Consider the following 18679-nt stretch of genomic DNA (forward strand, 5'->3'; position numbering starts at 1 on the left):
GATACTGTCCTATTATCAAATTTTGTTCTTATTTAAAAAGCCAAAATCCAGAATTTAGTTGAGTTTTGACTCTTTTGCAAGGCCCACTGTCTGCACAGAAGAAGAAATGAACCCAGCCACCGCTTTTCTGTCACCTGGGACATTGGCAGTTGAGTTCCAATTTCAGCAGTAAGGTGCCTAGTGAGTTATGTTAAAACTTTGTCTTAGTTAATCAGTATTAATTACAGAAGTATGAAAGAAGAAGAGGAACATCCTGACCTGAAGAGAGACTGCAATTACAATTCAAATCAAATGTTTCAATGTCTGCATAGGCAAATCCAGGAAGGATATTTGAAAGTGTTTGTCTAAGAAAAAAAGATGGTGTTCCCAGGATGTTTACAGGCAAATATTACAGTGTCCAATGATGAGCTGCAAGAGGCAAAACAGAACCAAACGAGAAAATGGGAGGGAGAGAGGGAGAACAAAGGAACAAGCTTCCATCAAAGTAAGGTGAAACTGATAACCACCCTCAAAACTTTCTCCACCCAGAGAAAGTTCTTTATGTCCTTATGTATCTCATCCATAGTGGCTTGCTTCGGTGAGGAGTCTGCAGTGCACACCTTTATGCCAATAGTGCAACAAATACAGAGATGTGGTGTATCAGGATGCACAGTGAGAAGTGGGTGAACTTTTTATTGTGATATTAAAAGTGCATGAAATCAATTTATCTGGGTGGGCAAAGAAGGCACTTGCACAAAGCACAGTTGAGCAAGAGAAAATGGCAGGACTTGATCACCCCTTTTGCCTAAGGAGAAGCAGACTGGCTGGAGTTCATGCCATGAAGGACAATGAAGCCATGCTCACTGAAGGACAAGACATCTTTCTGGCACAGCAGAAGGAATGTCTTCATTGTTACAACTGAGGTTTTGCCTCCATGTCTCATATGGACTCCAAGCAACAAAAATCAATCTTGATGGATAGCTTAGAATCTGCTCTAAGCTGAATCAGTACAGCCCTTTGGATTGTAGGCTTCTGAACACTTTAGGCTGACATCAGCTGCCAAGAAAAACCCCATACCACCTTTTTCCACATCGCTGACTGCTCGTTTTACCACCACATACTTATCGCTGACACAGGTGTTTTTGTCACTGTGCTGGGAATTGGATCAGGGAATTAATGAGGGTTAAAAGTGACCTTTTTGGGGGCAAGCGGGAGATGATTAGTTCCCTGATCTGGTATATCTCATGGAAACACAAATACTTGTGCAATAGAGGGAAGAAAGCAGCACAGGGAAGATAGGAGTGGGATTGCTTCTTTTGGCAGCACCTTCAGCTTGAAGTGTTGCTGCCTTCAGTGTTGTGGCCTCAGGCAGATGATAGAAAGAAAATGTCTGAACTCTTCTGAGACGTGTTCCCAAAAATCAGACAGTAATTGCATGATAGCGGTTATATCTGACATTTCCAAAAGTCCCTGGAATTTTGCTATACTTATGCATTCAGTAGCCTCAAGATTTCCTTAAAATTAACCTTTACTAAGTATATATTTCCCCCCTGACCTCCCTTCTTTTTTTCATGTAATCACATTTCACTCTTGCTCCATTAATACTTTTTCCAGTCCTTATGTTCCAATCTGAATTTCCTATGTTTTCTGTGTATTTAGGCTTTCTGTCATTGCTCTGTGGCCAAATATCTTTATCATTTATTACTACATGCAGGGTAAAGCCTGCCTTTTCTTATATGGTAGTAATTCAGGGAGTTCTGTGCTATTCCATCTCTCCTCAACAGCAGCAGTCTTTCTTCAGGAAATGGAGAAATCTAGCTTAAGTGCAAACTTGGTGGCCTATGTAGGTAAGTTAATCTTCACTATTACTTCTTGTGGATAACCTGAAACAAGCTTTGTGTAACAGTTAATTGCATGCTTTCCATGAAAAGATTTTTAAGTGGCTAGTTTGTCTAGCACACAGAAGATGATATTGCATAATGCAATGAAAATGTCACAGCAGCCTCTCGCTTTAAATGTATGTATAGGCACTGCCAGAAAATAATCAAGTGCATCTTCAGAAAGCAGAACTATATGTTTTGTTAAAAAAAACCAACAACAACACAACAACAACAACAAACTGCACTGAAATCTTTTAAATTGAATAATTAAAACAGTTCAGGATTTTTATGTAGAGTGGCTTCCATCAAAGAGCTAGCAAAAATACTCTTTAAAATGTGGAATATAGGCACAGAATATTTTCTATTGTCAGGCCAAAATCTTCCTAGAATGGGAAGTGAAATAAGGCCTATTAAGTTCTAAGTAAAGCTCACAAAAGAAAAAAGAAAAAAAAAAAAAAAAGTGTTGAAGCAAGTCCTTTTCCGAAAATAATTTCTCACTACAAAATTGAAACATTTTGTTTAAAAAAAAAATATATATATATACATATTTGCCCTTTTCTGGGCAAGAAAAATAGGGCTGCTTCAAGAGTGTCTGTAATTGTAACAGCTTGGAATGGGTGGTCATGTTCAGTTCTAGGAAACTGGAAGCGTGGGAATGTTCATTATTGTTGTGTCTTTGTATTACTAGAAGCTAAAGATTAGCCCACAAAATTCATATTATAAGACAAGAAAAAAAACAAAAAATATGATCTATTTGATCAAGCGCAGACATCTATTATGTATATATTGTGTAACTCTGTCTACAACTGAGTTCAATAATACTACTTCCTCCCATCAGTATTAGGCAACATATCCCCTTTACTAAAGTGGATGCCATGTTTTCTACCTATAAAAGTGAGCCAGATAACTAGAGCAGATCACAGATACTGAAAATCAGGCAAATCTGCCCTGGCCATCCCATCAGACAAGGGGAATGAGTAAATAGGCAACGACTCTGTTGGCAATGTGACATGCAGAGGGCCACTCTCTGGTCTGACAACACAGGGCCCACAGCTGCAAATACTTGCAAACGTGCTGCCCCTCAAAACGTGCTCACACCCATTCAGCGTGTTAAGTGGCTCAGGATGCACCTCATGGCTCTTAGTGCTTCCAGTGGAAAACTGTCATCAAGAGAATGGATAGGAATAACAGAGCTGTCAGTGTATCAGCAGTCCAGCATGTTATGCTTAATTGTATAGGTTAATGCATAATTACCAAAGATTTACTGCAATGAGTTATCATGGAATCATAAATAGATGGAAGAACCTTTGTACACCTGTAAATAGTTATGTGTTTAACATGGGGCATTTCGTACTTGTGTCCAGCTCTGATCTCTTAGTGGCCTGTAACACAGAGGGCTCTTCATTCACTCCTACAGATGTGCTTCAATTTTCTTGTACTCTGTCTCCAATTGCTCCCTGCTACATATGCCGTAATCATAAGGAAGAAACACAAATGGACTGGGTTTCTGATCATTTATAATCACAGAATCACCTCGGCTAAAAGCAAACTCTGGAGGTCATTCAGGCTGAACCCCTTCAGAGGGTGGCTAGAAACATCTCCTAAGCTCCTGCTCTGACCATCTGACAGACTGCAGAGGGAAATGAGGTTCATAATGAATATTTACAGTTGGATGTCCAAAGTATGCAGCGTGAATGGCACCCCTAGGGAACATTAACTCTGAAAAACCACCTTACAATTCTGAAAGGCTTCCACACCTCATACTTTCATACCAGGGATTCTGCTTCCGGTTCTACTGGATTTAATATCTTACTTTGATTAAAATGGAAATAACATCTTCTAATGCTGCTTTACGATAATTTTTCTTAACCAAAATAAATGACACAAAATGATGATTTAGAAAGCTCTCCTAATCTATGCTTACACTCCTTGTCTTGTTTTTTTAAAAGAATAATACAGTGAGGAGAGAGCTAGGTCATGTTGGGGCTTTGCTTTTTGTACTACAAGTCAGAAATATGATTCCACTCTGAAACGAGACTACAGAAGCAGTAATGCCATCACAAAGCAAAACGTTAACCTTGGCTTATCTGTAGCAAATTCAAGTCATCACTTTTTACAGTTTGTATCAGTTTTTATTCTTTTAAAATCTGTTTCTTTTCTTTTCCTTTAAATGGTTGTATTTCTTCTCTGGACAGCTCACTGACATTGGATCAGCATTGATGGAGCCATTCACAGCTAGGTGACAGAACTGTCACCCGATCACTCTCACCATTAAGCTGTCAATTCCACAGCAGCATAAGGAAGTGAATCAGACACTTCCACTGACATTGTAACCACAAGGTGTGAAAGACACTTCTATTGCTTTGTATGTGAAGAAGACACTTTCACTTACAGGAAAGACCCACGGAATAATTGTTCTGCACACGAGGATTAGCCACTCTTCCGGGAAATCAAAGGTAGCGGGTGTCAGTACAAACTCTACCTCCATCAGGTTTCAGCTGGCCTAACCATTCAGCGTAATTGCCCATTATGGCTGAAGTACAGATAAATAAACTGAACTCCTTCACTGACATTCTGCTGTTTCATTGATTTCATATCCCCACCTACTGTCAACACAATTTTATAAAGACTGTGTGGAAGTGGAAGTTACTTTTTCATGATTCATCAATAAATAAGGTTATACAACAACCATTCAACTTCTTCCCTAAGAGCACAATATTGAAAGCACTCTTCTTCCCCTCCACAGAGAATAAAGCTGCTAATTCATTCTGTCGATTTTCTTATGCATCAGCTCTATACTCCAAAGTATTTATGTACTTTTGTATTTATGTTCTTTTATATTCTGGGCATGCTGTATGTTGGACAAAAACGTTCTGATCTATGCCAAGATGGCAGTAGTAAAACCTGAAGAGGAAACAATCAAAGACACTGCTGCAAGAACAAAAAGTCTCTAGATCCTCGGTACAAATTTAAACCCTATAATCACAACATATTAAGACCTGATAAAAGCTTCAGTGAACACTTCTATGAACTGTTTGCACGTGGAACTGCTGTTACAAGAGGAAGGCATTAACATTCTAAGCTATACAAATAGTAGAACCACAAAGGAAAATTTGAGGTCATCAGCTCTTAGAATTATGGACTCACATATGTATATGGAGACAGAAGTGCAATATTAAGCACTGTTTTTGCTTCTGATTAATGACAGATTCCACTGATCAGAGTTAGTTGTTAACAAGAACATGCTATCCTCAACATGAAAATATTTGATAATTTTAACCCTCAGGAGATACTGTATGTATATGTGTATCTACATATATTGCATGTGTATATACATGTATATCTTGTGTGTATATACATCTTGATGGTGTATACGCGCAGATAAAAGTCTCCTGATACTCATAGAGCAGCTTAAATAGATAGTATTATTTCAGAATGCATAAAGACTAAGCATAAAGTGGATGTCTCCAACACTGCCTTTGAGAACTTTTTTTTCCTTTACTACAGTTACCATTTTTGTTAATCACAGGAAATTAAAAAGAGACTGAAAATGCATAGGGTCTGCATCTGAATTGACTGTAAGAATGAATTGCAGGGGGAAGTTATTTCTGGCACAGTGCTTCTAAAATTGAGCTCTAGAACATTTGTACTCTAACATTATAAACAGATTTTACCATTTTGTATTACTTAAAGACATTATTTTGTATGAGAGTGAACACTCTCTCAACCATGGAGAGGAGAAAAAACCTATGGAGAAAGGAAATTACAGCATAATGGAAATTATGGCTGGGAGCCATACCACCCTGGGCTGTGAGCTCATCCAAACATGAACACCAGGCTGAGCTGATTTGGTCAGTGTTTCGATTTCAGATCTCTGAGGAAGCCTCCAAGGTTGCTGGAGGAACTGGCAACTTTGTAGGTGGCACGCTGCTCCTGAGTCACTGTTGAGTCAATAACTTGTGTGATGGGAGCAAGTTTTTCATGGATGAGTTGCAGGCGTGATGTAAAACCACAGTCCTCAGTACTGGGGAGTATTTAAAGACCACCATGGACCCTGTGTGAAAGGTAGAATTGTTAGCCCTGGGGTACTTCGCAGAATCAGCCTATCTTATGCCATCCTCAAAATTATTCCAGTATGTGCTCCTCTTTGGAACGAAACCAGCAATATAATGCCAGGATTATAACTTATTAAAAAAAGTTCAAAACCCACTGAAACAGAATTTCACTCTACACCTTGTCATTGACTTGAAGGAGTTTTGGATCACATCTAGAATCCATAATGCAGAAAGACCGAAATAGGGCGAATCTATTTCTAAAGGTGCCTCTCTCCTTTTCACACAGTCACTGTTTGTGCAGTTCTGCCTTTGCCTTTCAGCTGACATCATCAGCTGTTACCCACAGATGCTGTCAGGACACGTTGAGCTCTCACAGCAGCTCAGCTCCATGCTTTCTTCCTCCCCGGCCCCACAACACTGTAGCGACACCATGACATTACATTCTCCCCAGAAACAATGACATGAATCTGATTTATAACTGGTGGTAAAACTTTATTATTCAAGTTTAGATGTAACAGACATCTTTGCTGCCTGAAGATTGTTTGCATAAGAAATACACCAAGAACATGTTTGTGAGTAGAAATGAACATGCATTATGAAAACCAAAAAACAAAACAAAACAAAAAACCCAAAACAAAACAAAACAAAAAACACATCCATGTGTTGTAAGGACAAAACAATAAGAGCCAACATTCTAGAGTCAAATCAGGGCTACAAGTTTAATGATGGTTTTTAGCAACATGAAGTCATTCTTTATTAAGTACTTTTTTTTCTTTTTTTCTATTTATCCTGCTGGTGAATTTTCTATAAGCTAAACATACAATGGCATTTTGAGATGTTTCCTTTTCACCTGTTCTCGTATTATATGAGAGCTCAGAGACCAAAATGACAGGACATTGCACAGAAAACTGGTAGATGTTAGGTTTATTCTAAGCATTTTACTTTCCTAAGTGTATTGGGAAAAAGAAAAGAAAAAAAAAAAAGGCTGTGGGCTGTGAACCATTAGATTATTGTCTTTCATCCCCCTAAAATGAGGAAAATTGGGATTACATATTATTACTGTATAGGTAGCATCTCGCCAACTGCTAGCTCTCCAGAACCGGCTGCATGAAAGAAAACTGTGAGGAAGAGGGTAGGGATGAATCCTATTCTGGGGTAAGGAAATAATGCAAATCATTCTACTTGGCTCATCTTAACTTTACAGAAAAGTTTAGAAGGGATTTTTCACTTATCTATCACATTTGGGATATGCTGACAAATTGCTCACTATCCTTTGCCAAGCATAACCGTCTCCACAGAAGCAGAAGGAAATGTATCTACCCTTCTGGATGAACATAAGTGAACTTCTAATCTCTTTGGCTTTTCCTGACCAGTATTAGGAATTAGCATGTTAAACTGGCCAAGAAAAATCAATACAGGAGCAAGAATGGGAATATATTCATGCATCCTGGGCAAAAGCAGATAATAGACAATATCCTCAGGGCATAATGCAAGCAATTATGACTAGAAAGCAACACTGTCCTCTCCAGAGATGGACTTAAAAGTCCACTCGCAGCTTCTGAATCAGATCTCCCCACTGCATAACCACTGTGTCTCAGCACTGCATACTTTTGTTCTGTTACTCCTGGTTGAAAAAAAAACACCTCTCTGTCACCCTCGGCATGCTTACACTTCCTAAGATGTCTCTATGCTCTTTCTTTTATAACTGACACCAGTGCACCAGTACACTTTTAGCCGAAGCAAAGATAGAAGGTATCCAGTGTCATCTTTCAGCATAGAGGCAATCTGGCGCAAAACTTCTGCTGGAAAGTGCTCAAAGTCGAGGACCTGATAAAAAAACTGTGCTCCAGAAAATTGTTGTCTCCTGCTGCATTAAACTAGGGGGCAGCAGCCACGAAGTGACAGCTTAAAGAAAGTTTGGTTTGCAGAAGATGCTGCACGACAGGTCCACTATACAGTGTTAATTCATCAGAAGTGGAAAATGTTCCTGTTCTGCAAGTTTAGATACCACGCACTCTGTTTTTGAACCCTCTGTTCAGTCTGGGGTCCCATTCGAGATGCATTTTCAGATCTCCAACAACCACTCATAAGTAAGAGAAGCACTACACTTTGAAGACACTGGAATGCTAAGAATAAATACTTCGAAAGTATTAAGTTTTAGTGCTGTAAGTTGACTAAAATGCAGCGGGTGCACTGAATAATTGTGTGTGCTAACATAGGTTTGCACCTGACAGTTGTTTATTCAGGATTTATTCTTCTTTTGATCCGTCATAAGGGGGACTGGAATAGGAATGGGATCACCTCTTTTTGTTAATAAGCGTAACTGTGCTCCCCCCAACCCAATCAAAGAGAACAGGCTACGGCAAAGTCCCATTTCTTACAAAACAGAAATCTCAGAACATCTCAATATGTCATGGCAAGAATAACACACTTTCCTCCAATTTTATTTGCACTATCTAGGTGCACTATTAATATCAAAAACTGTCTTGTTCTTTGCACTCTTAACATTTCATTTCTCCTCATCCCCAAACCCTGATGGGTGTATTCCTCCTTATTGGCCTCTTGCATCTGAGTAGCAAGAGATACTATGAAGTACAGGGCGGTGCTCAAGTTCTATAATGCGCATGTCCCCCATAACATATTTTGCCATGAAGATGCAGCTTCTATCAGTGAAGAAGCCACAGGTAGGTCTCGGAAGAAATAAGTCAAAACAGTCACTACTGATAACCGGCAGGCAGCTAAATCTGAAGCCAATAAAATCACTGCTAAGTGAGCCTAACGTTTCATGGAAAAGCTGAAAAGGACACACACTGGACCCTGACGTAACAAAACGAGGGCAATCTATTTCAGTCCCCACAGAAAAAAAGAAAAAAAAAAAAAAAAAAAAGAAAAAAAAAAAAAAGGAAACAAAAAATACCCAACAAAAACAAATAAACAAAAACCAAGTCAGAACTTATTACTGGAGAACAATAGTAAAAACATAACCAGACATTGTCCGGCAATGGTATCAAACAGGAGATTCATCTAAAAATAGAATAAGAAGAATGTGGCCCAATATCCTTTGCTAACCTAGAACACTAATAAAGGTTTATAGAACTCAACCATGAACGGATTGAGTGGGATTTTCCATATGCTGCTCACCAGTATAGAAGCAATGGGTGGAGCAGGAAGGAATGCAAGCCTAATGATGAACAATAGCCTGTCTGTGCCTAACAAATCAGAGAAACTGTGCAATAATGTTTCATCTGTGTGAAAATGTAACATCAGAAATACTGCCAAGGTCAGTGAGACCTTTGGTGATCTGCTGTGTAAGTGCTTCTCATGCATGGTGATGGTCATTCCCGGCTCCTTTAGGCACGTTGTTTTTCAAAAGACTATCAAAGTGCTGAATGTTTAGGCCAGTTCCTCCCTGTTTTCCTTTTGCCAACCCCTGTAAGACATCTCCTATCATCTCTCCTTTTATCTTCCACCTCCCTGTCTATCTGGTTAAGTATCTTACAAGTGCACCAAATCCTAGAAGGGAGAGTGGTGAGATTCAGGTATGTTAAATACAAGAACATTTTTTTTTTTATGATGCTTTAGTTTCAATTACATGAAAGTCTGAAAAAGGCGGCATGTAAGTGAGATCAGAATAGGACCCTTTACATATAATCTCAAGTGAGGACTTAGTCCAGAGATATTTTTATAGAACATTTTACAAAATAAAATGCATGAATGGAGAAATAAAAGACAACATAGTATCAGAAAGACATTTTAAACTTCATTCGCTGCAACATTCATGAACCAGTTGAGCTACACCTGCCATCCAACCATAAGGAGCTAAGACCCTGCACTGCGAAAAAGAAACAAACCCAAACAAAACAAAAAAGCAACTGCGTAATATTGTAAAAATGGAGTGCAATGCTACTACAGAATGCAATAAAACATCAGCGCTGCATCATCGAACAGCACTTATCAAAATAATTTCTGAAATGTTTCTTCTGAAACACAGACAAAGCAATAAAAAGAGGATATATGTTTATCATTTTAAGCATAACAATGTGAGTTAAGAGCTTAAGAATACAAAAGTACTTGGAATGAATAGTGCTACCCTTTTTCTCCTAAGTAGGCATAAAAATATTTTCATTTCCTTCTTGTTTTTCCATACCATTAATATCAACAATTTTCATTCATTTCATGTTATCGTTTACAACTTTAATGCACACACACAGAAAAAAAGATACCTACTGCAATAGAAATAGTTGCTTCATTACCTTGTTTGCTACATTTGCAAATGTAAACAGCGAGGCAGAGCCAGAACTGACTCTAATGCATGATGGAATATCTTTGTTGCATACGTACACTGTAGAAAATAATTATTCAATATGTCAGGCACCATTATTTGAAATGTAATACATTAATATTTACTAGAAAAATAAGGTTTTTTTTCTATTTGTTCTCCCAACTTCTTTAATGAAATAAGTTAATCTGACAGTGCATCCAGTAGCTTGTAATATCTTCTACATCCCTGTGGCAAAATAATAAACTACTGGTTGGGACACTATAATGAAAATGATTAAAGTCAGTTCTTGTACACCCTTGTAGCAAGCATGGAGGCTCGTCTAACAGCACCTTTAACCAATTATTTAATATTTAGTTATTTAGCCCTATTTCCCTGAGCAGTTATGCTGAGGAGCTTTCCCTTCATGGACAGTTTTTACAAAGCTTGAAGTATTAAAAAGTACTATGAAGACATTTAATGCTACTTAGCAAAAGCTGGTATAAGTCTACTGAAGGGACTGACTGGTATGTATAGCAATGTTAAGTCTGTGGAGAAGTAACCTTAGACTTTAAGGTTTAGAAATGTAATATATTAAAATATATTAAAATAAAATACAGCAGGTTACCTTGTTCCACGCAAATTAAACCCAGAGTGTGGCTTCTGTGTTAGAGACTTCACTAGCACAAAATGGTTTTCCTAGACTAAAGTATGCCAGAAAGAATGTAGTGATAAAATGGTAGCTAAAAATCAGCTGAGTCTGAGAAACATCTGCCAAAGCTTTGAGGAGAAAGTGATCCTAAGGCATGTTGTAGGGCAGAAATTAGCCCAAATTGAAAAAAAGAAAATGATCTTTAATGCATATTTAACAAGTCTAGCTCTTATATACAATGTGCATATGTTCACTACACCTCTGCAGCAGTATATACATATACACATCTTTGCACTCTCGCCAGTTATGTCTCTTACACAACAGCAAAGATATCAAATGTCCGGTAAAATGTTCTCAAAGTTATTTGCCATGGTACACTGCATTCTGGCTAGCTTTGGTGGGCCATGTCCCATATTACTATCTCCTCCACCTACAGGCCACCACACAGTTGTTCTTTTTTTTTCTTGGTAACCCACTCATTTAAAAGAAAAAAAAAAACAAAAACAAAAATTAAAAAAAAAAAAAAAGAAAAAAGAAGAAAAAGAAAAGACAAGGGGTTTAATATTGGATAAGGCATGCTCTCTATATGAAGTGCTTTATAGGTCTTCACAAGACATTACAAGCTATTGAATTCCCATCAAGGAAACCTATTTCTGTTTAATTGTGCTAAGTGCTAAGGTTTACTCTTTAGGTTTTCCATTCTTTTCAGCTTGTGCATTGTTCCTGTGTAGGCCCCTCTGGATGTGAGTTGTGAAGTCATACTTGTCCGTGCAAAGATGCTGGCATATGCTGCACTGGAAAGGTCCACTGTCACCATGGCAACTCATATGCAAAGCATACATCACTTCATCCAGAAAGACAATGCCACAGTGCACACACTTGGTAGAAAGTTCATCTTGAGTACTTCTATCAACTTTCTCTGTTTTTACTACATTCAAGGGACCTTCATTTTTTACAGTTGGTGGTGCCTTACTCTTTTCCTTGGAGGCACCATTTGCAGTTGGCCCAGGTCTGGAATGCTTTATCGCCAAATCTAGAGGAATGTCATTGTCTGATCCAACAGCTGAAAAATGAGGAGGCAGATTAAAGGTGGGATAAGGCACATAGTTTTGGCAAGGATTTGGTAGGCCAGGCACATGACTCAAGTAGTGTGGATTCCCAGGAACAGACAGCTTATATTTACTCCAGAATCTCAGCCAGTCAGCTTCACTCTGAAAGTCATTGTGTACAAACGGAAGTCCAAAAAGTGGGTACTGGTATTTTTCAATAGGGCTTCCAGGTGGTGAATAGTTTGGGTGTTTCGCAGGTCTCATATACTTTTCTATCGGGCTGCCTCTCTCTGAGCTTCCTTTCCCTTCTGATATCGATGAACTGTTGCCTGGGTCTCCAGTACTTTCCTGAGGACTTTTTATCTGAATGTGCAAAGGTTGCATCCTTTTGTGAATATCCAGAGATTGGCTGACCAATATTGGCTGCTGAGCAGAATGGCTTTTAGTCAATGAACCTTGGGCCTCATATTTACTGAGGCTGGGAAGCTGGATTTCTCTCTGATGACCTTCAGTTAAGTGATCCTCTGACCTCCTCTCTAAGGGGCTTCCATTGACTTGCTCCTCACTGTTACCCCTCTGCTGTTTGTTTAGCTGCTCAGCCTGAAGTGCCTCCGGGTTAAGGCGCTTTCTTGTTCTTCTTCTAATGATCTGCTCACCATTGTTCTGCTTAATGATGTTTAAAGGCCTGGGAGTCTGCATGGAACATGCACATAATGAACAAAAGGGAAAAAGAAAGAGACATTAAACAAATCTACCCGACCAGGTTCATGCAAATTTATCTTTTCTTTTGTGAAAAGATATAATACAAGAGAGTTTTAAGGAAATTACTACTTTTCACAAATAAAGCAAACCAAAAGGCTGCTACTTGGCCCCTCATGGTAACAATAAACTGTGAATTGCTTTGTTTTATCACATTAAGTGAACCATCTTAGTACTATACCTTTTTGCTTAAAAAAGAATGAAGCCTCCAAGTTGTCATATTTCTGAAAAAGTCTGGGAGAGATCCGCTGAAAGAGGGTGCTGAGAGCTAAAGATCAGGTAGGAGATGCATGGCTCTACACACTAGTGTTACTGCATGTACTATGTCATGAGGGCTGGTACTAGCTAGGGGTTTGCACAGATCACACTACAGCAAGAACTGGGTATTACTTACCTTTACACCTACCCCATTTTTCTACAAATAAGAAATGACAGTAAAAACATAACTTTCTAATCATCACCACTGTTACCTAGCAGAACGGATGCAGTCCTGCACAAAGATGCTGGGACTTTGTCACCAATGCCCCTTCCTTCATTTCTAATCCTAATTTCATTCCTAATTTATTTTTTCCCAGATGTTATAATACTGTGCTACATGAGGGAGAGAGGAAGGCCCTAGAAGGAAGGAAAGGGTCTGCAAAGAAAAAAACAGCCAGGAAGAGGCAGAACCAAGCAAGGCCTTCTGTTTCCATTTGATACTTCCCCACACCAGCTCAGAGTAGGTGGCCTATTTAGAGAAGAGCTGAAAATACTTCTGCATGGAGGAAGAAAAACAGTATGAGGTAGGACAGCAGCCAGGCCTCTTTGAAAGGCCCCTGGGCATGAAGGCAATGGTATGTGCATGAAAGATGGTACTGTAATGTCAGTATGTGTTGCTCTACTGGGCAGATGTTAAGACAACAAAAACTACCTAAAAGTCATTCAGTTTGGTATTCTGGAGTTGCCATTTGTCTCATCCAAATGCACACATAATCCTGTTTTGGTTAGAGGCCAAAGAAGTGCCCCACAAAGTATTCCACTTATATGTTTACTTGGGAATTTTCCTTTTAACATTGTTTTAAAGAGCAGACTAAATTTTGGCCTACAATCAATATCCAAAACAATTTGTAATTCAAATGTAACATAATTTTATATATTAATATGAAAGTATCCAGAGCTGGAGGAGTTCTCACTCTCCTACTTATTTCTCTCTCTCAATATGCCATTTTCTCTTTTTTAATCTATTTACTTTCCTGATGTCTATTCATTTTTAATGGTTAACCACATTTTAGGCAGTTCAAATTCTACTTTCTACTAAAAATCTAAATAAAAAGACTCTGATTTAGAGTCTAAATACATAAAATTTCAACCCAGCAGAAAACGAGCATCTGAACCAATCTCAAAGAGACCAACGTAAGCCAAGGCAAAATCATGTTCAGATTAAATTAGAATATTTCAATGTAAATTTTATACAAATAAAGTTCATAGTTGCAGATTCAATGACCAATTAATATACATATCACAAGCTCAGTTTAACTTCCTTACTTTTTGGTGACACTGTCATATTGACAAAGTGTGACAGAACTTACAAATCTGTTGATGTTGCTCACACTAAACTTTGATTTATACACTACAGAACACTTTATATGGGTTCAGAATATAATTTCCAGAGGTTTGGTACTGCTTTTCACCTTGCTACAGGTATGAAATCTGATCCTGTAAGCAGTAAAAAGAAACATCTTCACACCTGTGAGGGAGGATCCCTCTCACACATTTGCATTTCAACTCACTGTGCCAGAAGTTAATGGCTGAAGGTACACTTTAACAATACTTCTGACTAGTCTTCAGCTGATTAAAACAGCATACTCAGTAGAGTAACACTACACATGTATTTCCTATTTATAGTAAAAAGGTGCAGACAGCAACATTACCTGTGTTTGCAAGTAAACACACAAAAAATTACTTGCTTCTAGGTAATCGATGAGGCACTCAAATTAGAAAACAGAATTTGCCAAAATTTTCCTTTTCAAATGGCCTATATCAGATCTTTAATTATACGTTACACATAATGTATGAAGTACAATTTTTTTTTTTTTTCCATCTCTGTACCAACTGGTAATCTCCATCCCTCAAAAGTACAAGTAGCATAAAACAAAACAAAATTCAGCAAATAGTTCAGTGAATTATTTTGACGAGACTTCCTATACACAATGGGAAATTGCTGTGACCTCTGCACTAGGAGATCATTTATATCTAATCCTAGAGTAATATGCTGTAACCCCTCAAGGAAGTAGTCTGAGAATTTGGCCAAAGAATCTCTACCGAACAAGATCTAGTTTTCCATGACTGTATTAGAGTTATTAAACAAAGAGGAATAACGTCACAATATAAGTGGTCAAATTCATGACTTTCTAGAGGGAAAAAGGTTATATCTTTCCACACCAGTAAATGCGAATATTGTGTATGTGCTTTCACTGACATGGAAGTGTCTTTTTTCACTTAAACTATTTTAATAATTGACCATTTAAATATTATTACACATTTCATAACATATTTGTCTGCATTAAGGGAGAGAAATGTGAAACATTTGACAAGCTTCATGCAAATGGTCCATAAGTATATTGATAGAAATGGAAATGTGACTCATACCAGGAATCATTACAATATTAACATTCATCAGTCCGTATTTCTTTAGTACTATTGGACAAATCATGGATTTTTCTCCTCACTAAATACCAGTAAAACATGAGACTGCAGAGATAAGTGTATGATACACATTCTTAAGTATTGATTGGTTAATGAGCACAGAAGTTTTAAGCAGAGATAATCCAATTGAAAGGTAGCTATGAAATGCACTACTGGAGGTGAATAATTTTATTCAGTTGAGTAGCATAATTTAGTTTAATTGGGCAGCTTATAGGAGGGAACAGTTCTACTCCCTTGGATTTTTTTATATTTTCAGCCTAATAACTGTATCATCCTAGATTCCTTAATTCAAAAAACATAGAAATGACCAATACTTACTACAATTTTTCATGAAGAAATAGCTAGAGAGATATATAGATAAAACAAATCTTCAAACTTCTGCTGTCACACACAAGAATATGGGACTGTCTTAAACAGTGTCCCAATGGAGACACCGTGGAGAGACGTGTTTGATCATTTAAGAACCCAGTTCACACCGAAGTTGCTACTGTACCACATCAGAATGGTGTCTTAATAGAATTCTTTGTGTTGTTTGGTAAAAGTTCAGTTGTAGATACTGTTAAATATCCACTTAATGACAGCTTATTGTCATGCTTGTACAGTTGATTTAAAAGACAGTGTCATCTTCTTTTTTTCTGTATGTATAAATGAAGTTTGACATTGCATTGTTAACTATTATGGTGGGAAGCATACTAGCTTGAGCTATATGGCTCATAAGAATTATCTGAACTGTGTTTTTAATTCAAAACTGATACTTGCCTCTTTTATACATTCATTAAGTTATACTAGTAATTATGGTGAACTTCAATACTTAAATTTAGAAATTTATATCATATAAAGGAAAAATGGAGGCTGTCCATAGAAATTCTAAAAATAAATGGAATCAAATGTCAAATTTATGTTCCAAAGCCAAATTGTCCTTCTTAAACCTTTGTAGATGCTCACCAGTAATCAATGTAACTTAAATCAGATAACGTATTTAGAACTTTCAGAGTTCTCCAGGAAAATGATAGTTTCAGCAAGACCTGACCAAGATGCTGGCCAGAAATCATGCATTAGTCCATCTTCTCTCAATGAGTTGTCATCTGATTGGTTGGGATGTCCTGGAGCTAAAAAACAGTTGTCGATCTCAGAATGATAGGACACAGAAAACAGAGCAACTGCTTAACAATGGTGATCATTTTGCTGCTTATGAAAACTGGAATACTTTCTATAAAGTGATCTTAAGTAAACAGGATTGTTATTTGGCCTGAGCATGAGACAAAGGATAAAATCCATACAAATGACCGACTTATTTAGAAGCTTATGCCTCAAATTTACAGATACATAGGCACTTGAGTAATAATGCATTTGAAACAGTTTCCCGCTTTTTTGTTGTTGTTGCTATTTTTTTTTCATTTTGAAAATATAATTTCTAAAAAATGTTTTAAGAAAATGCATTCTCAACCAAAACACAGGTTTCTGATTTTCGCTGAAAGTCTAGATTGTTACCTTGCCTTGCCAAACTCCCAAAGTCTCTCAGCTTCCCTTACCAAAAACCAGTACCACTTTCTAATTTCATAGCAGGGAATAATATTTAACCCAACATTAAAAATAATATTGGGTCTTAATCTAAAAGATTCTGAGCATTTTGGAACAGATCCAAAGAAACACTTAAACATGGCTTTCCTGGACCTGGACCAAAGCATTCAGCATCTCTCAGGATCAAGCCAAGTGTCGATGAGACGAAAAGCAACGCAGACAGCCCATGATTATTACTTATTCCATGCCTGATCCAGAGGGATGATGAAAAATTATCTCAGAAAGTAATGAGTGCCATCACGTGAGCAGTTCCTTGTTACTTCTGAATCCTAAAGCAGACTACAGGAACTGTGGAAAAAAGAGAACTGAAAAAAAATAAAAAAATAAAAAATAAAGAATTTCTATGAAATTTGGTGTGAAGAATAAGGGGGGGCGAAGAGTAAAAGCAAGCAAAAAACAGTATTTTTGATACGAAGAGAGCTTCATCACAACATACTGTTTGCCTATAAATGGAATTCCCAGAAAAGAAATAGTTTTCCCCTTATTTCGTATCAAAATAATTAAATGCATCACTGGTGATCTCAAACATGTCTACCCACAGCATCCCAGTCTTTTGCATAATGAATCACATCTGATTCCAAAGTGACCGTACTGCAAATCCCCATTAGGAAATTAACTGCAGGCCAGGGAGTGGTAGTAATCACACAACCAGGCAAGACCACAGTTGCCCAGCTTAACTGTATAACCCCTTTTTTCTGAACAAACCAGCAAGTTCTTCCTACCGAGTGAAGCTTCTGGTAGAGGCCACACGCATTGCATACATATCCACCATTTGCATTCTTTCGCCAGAGAGAGGTCTTTGTGGTCAGGCAATTGGCACAAAAAACACCCGAGCCTCTACGTCTCTGAAATAGGGAAGAAGAAAAAAAAACACAGAAAAAAAAAACAGGTCAGAGGTGAGTCACATGATCTGCGGAGTTAGGACAAATCAACACAGGAGTTTTGTCTCTAGACTGGCAACAATGACAGTATAAACCCACACTGCCCATAATGAGGTCAGGTTCAATTGTGCTTAATAGGCACCACTGATTTTCATTATAATTAACCCTGGAGTGATGGATGAGGTGTGTGAAACACCAAAGCCTTTTCAGAGTAACAGCTTTAACTTTTTGAACTTCAGGTTTTTGCATTTAATGATGGTTTCTAAACAGCAAATTCTGAAAAACCACTCTGGAAGCTGACAGAGAACATTCCGTAAACTTCTCCTGTTTTGTTCACTGCGTTTCACAACAGATTATTTCTTTTCCATTTGCTTGATTTTAAAGTGCGATCGGTAACAGGGATCCTGAAACACCACCATGATAATTAGTTGCAATTTGTATTTGCGTCATACTAATTCCTTTATTAGAGACTATAGTTCATTAATTGAATACACGATATTCAGTTCCAGTCGTTCCCACTCACTTCAGAAAGCAGAGTTAAGAGCATAAACTTCCCTCAGCCCGTTAAGAACAAGGAGTAAACTCTGCCAAACAAAAAAAAGTACAGTATGCTTAATGAGACCTCTTTTGAGCTTTACCTGAAATCCAAGAAACAGTCTCATCAGCACACAGACATATTTATTTTATTCAGGCAAAGAAAGGCACAGTACATCTTTCCTAAATACCAGTTGATTTTTAACCAGACTGAGCTGTGCATTCATCAGCTTTCATAATGATCCAAGAATATTTAAAAGTAGACAAGTTTATGAGTATTGCTCGTTAAATTCTTTCTGCAGAGCAATGATTTTATTAAATCTCTCATTTAAATAAAAGTCAGGCTGTGTTTGTGGGCACAAATAC

The 18679-nt window shown here is 37.7% G+C and overlaps 1 protein-coding gene across 9 annotated transcripts in view; it reads right to left on the bottom strand.

Annotated features, from left to right (window-relative positions):
* Nucleotides 1-6385: 6385 nt before the first annotated feature.
* The window catches only part of TRPS1 (transcriptional repressor GATA binding 1), a 211281-nt gene continuing 198987 nt past the window's right edge, over nucleotides 6386-18679 (bottom strand). For all 9 annotated transcript variants that reach the window (XM_085221598.1, XM_085221601.1, XM_085221599.1 and 6 more), the window contains 2 exons: nucleotides 17621-17743; nucleotides 6386-12566 (listed from right to left, as the gene is read on the bottom strand). In XM_085221598.1, the coding sequence (XP_085077724.1) occupies nucleotides 11505-12566; nucleotides 17621-17743 (1185 nt within the window). In that variant the 3' untranslated portion in view covers nucleotides 6386-11504. The remainder of the gene's footprint in view (nucleotides 12567-17620; nucleotides 17744-18679) is intronic.

The sequence above is a fragment of the Meleagris gallopavo genome, chromosome 3, assembly GCF_905368555.1.
Source record: "Meleagris gallopavo chromosome 3, MGAL_WU_HG_1.1, whole genome shotgun sequence".
NCBI classification, from domain to species: domain Eukaryota; kingdom Metazoa; phylum Chordata; class Aves; order Galliformes; family Phasianidae; genus Meleagris; species Meleagris gallopavo.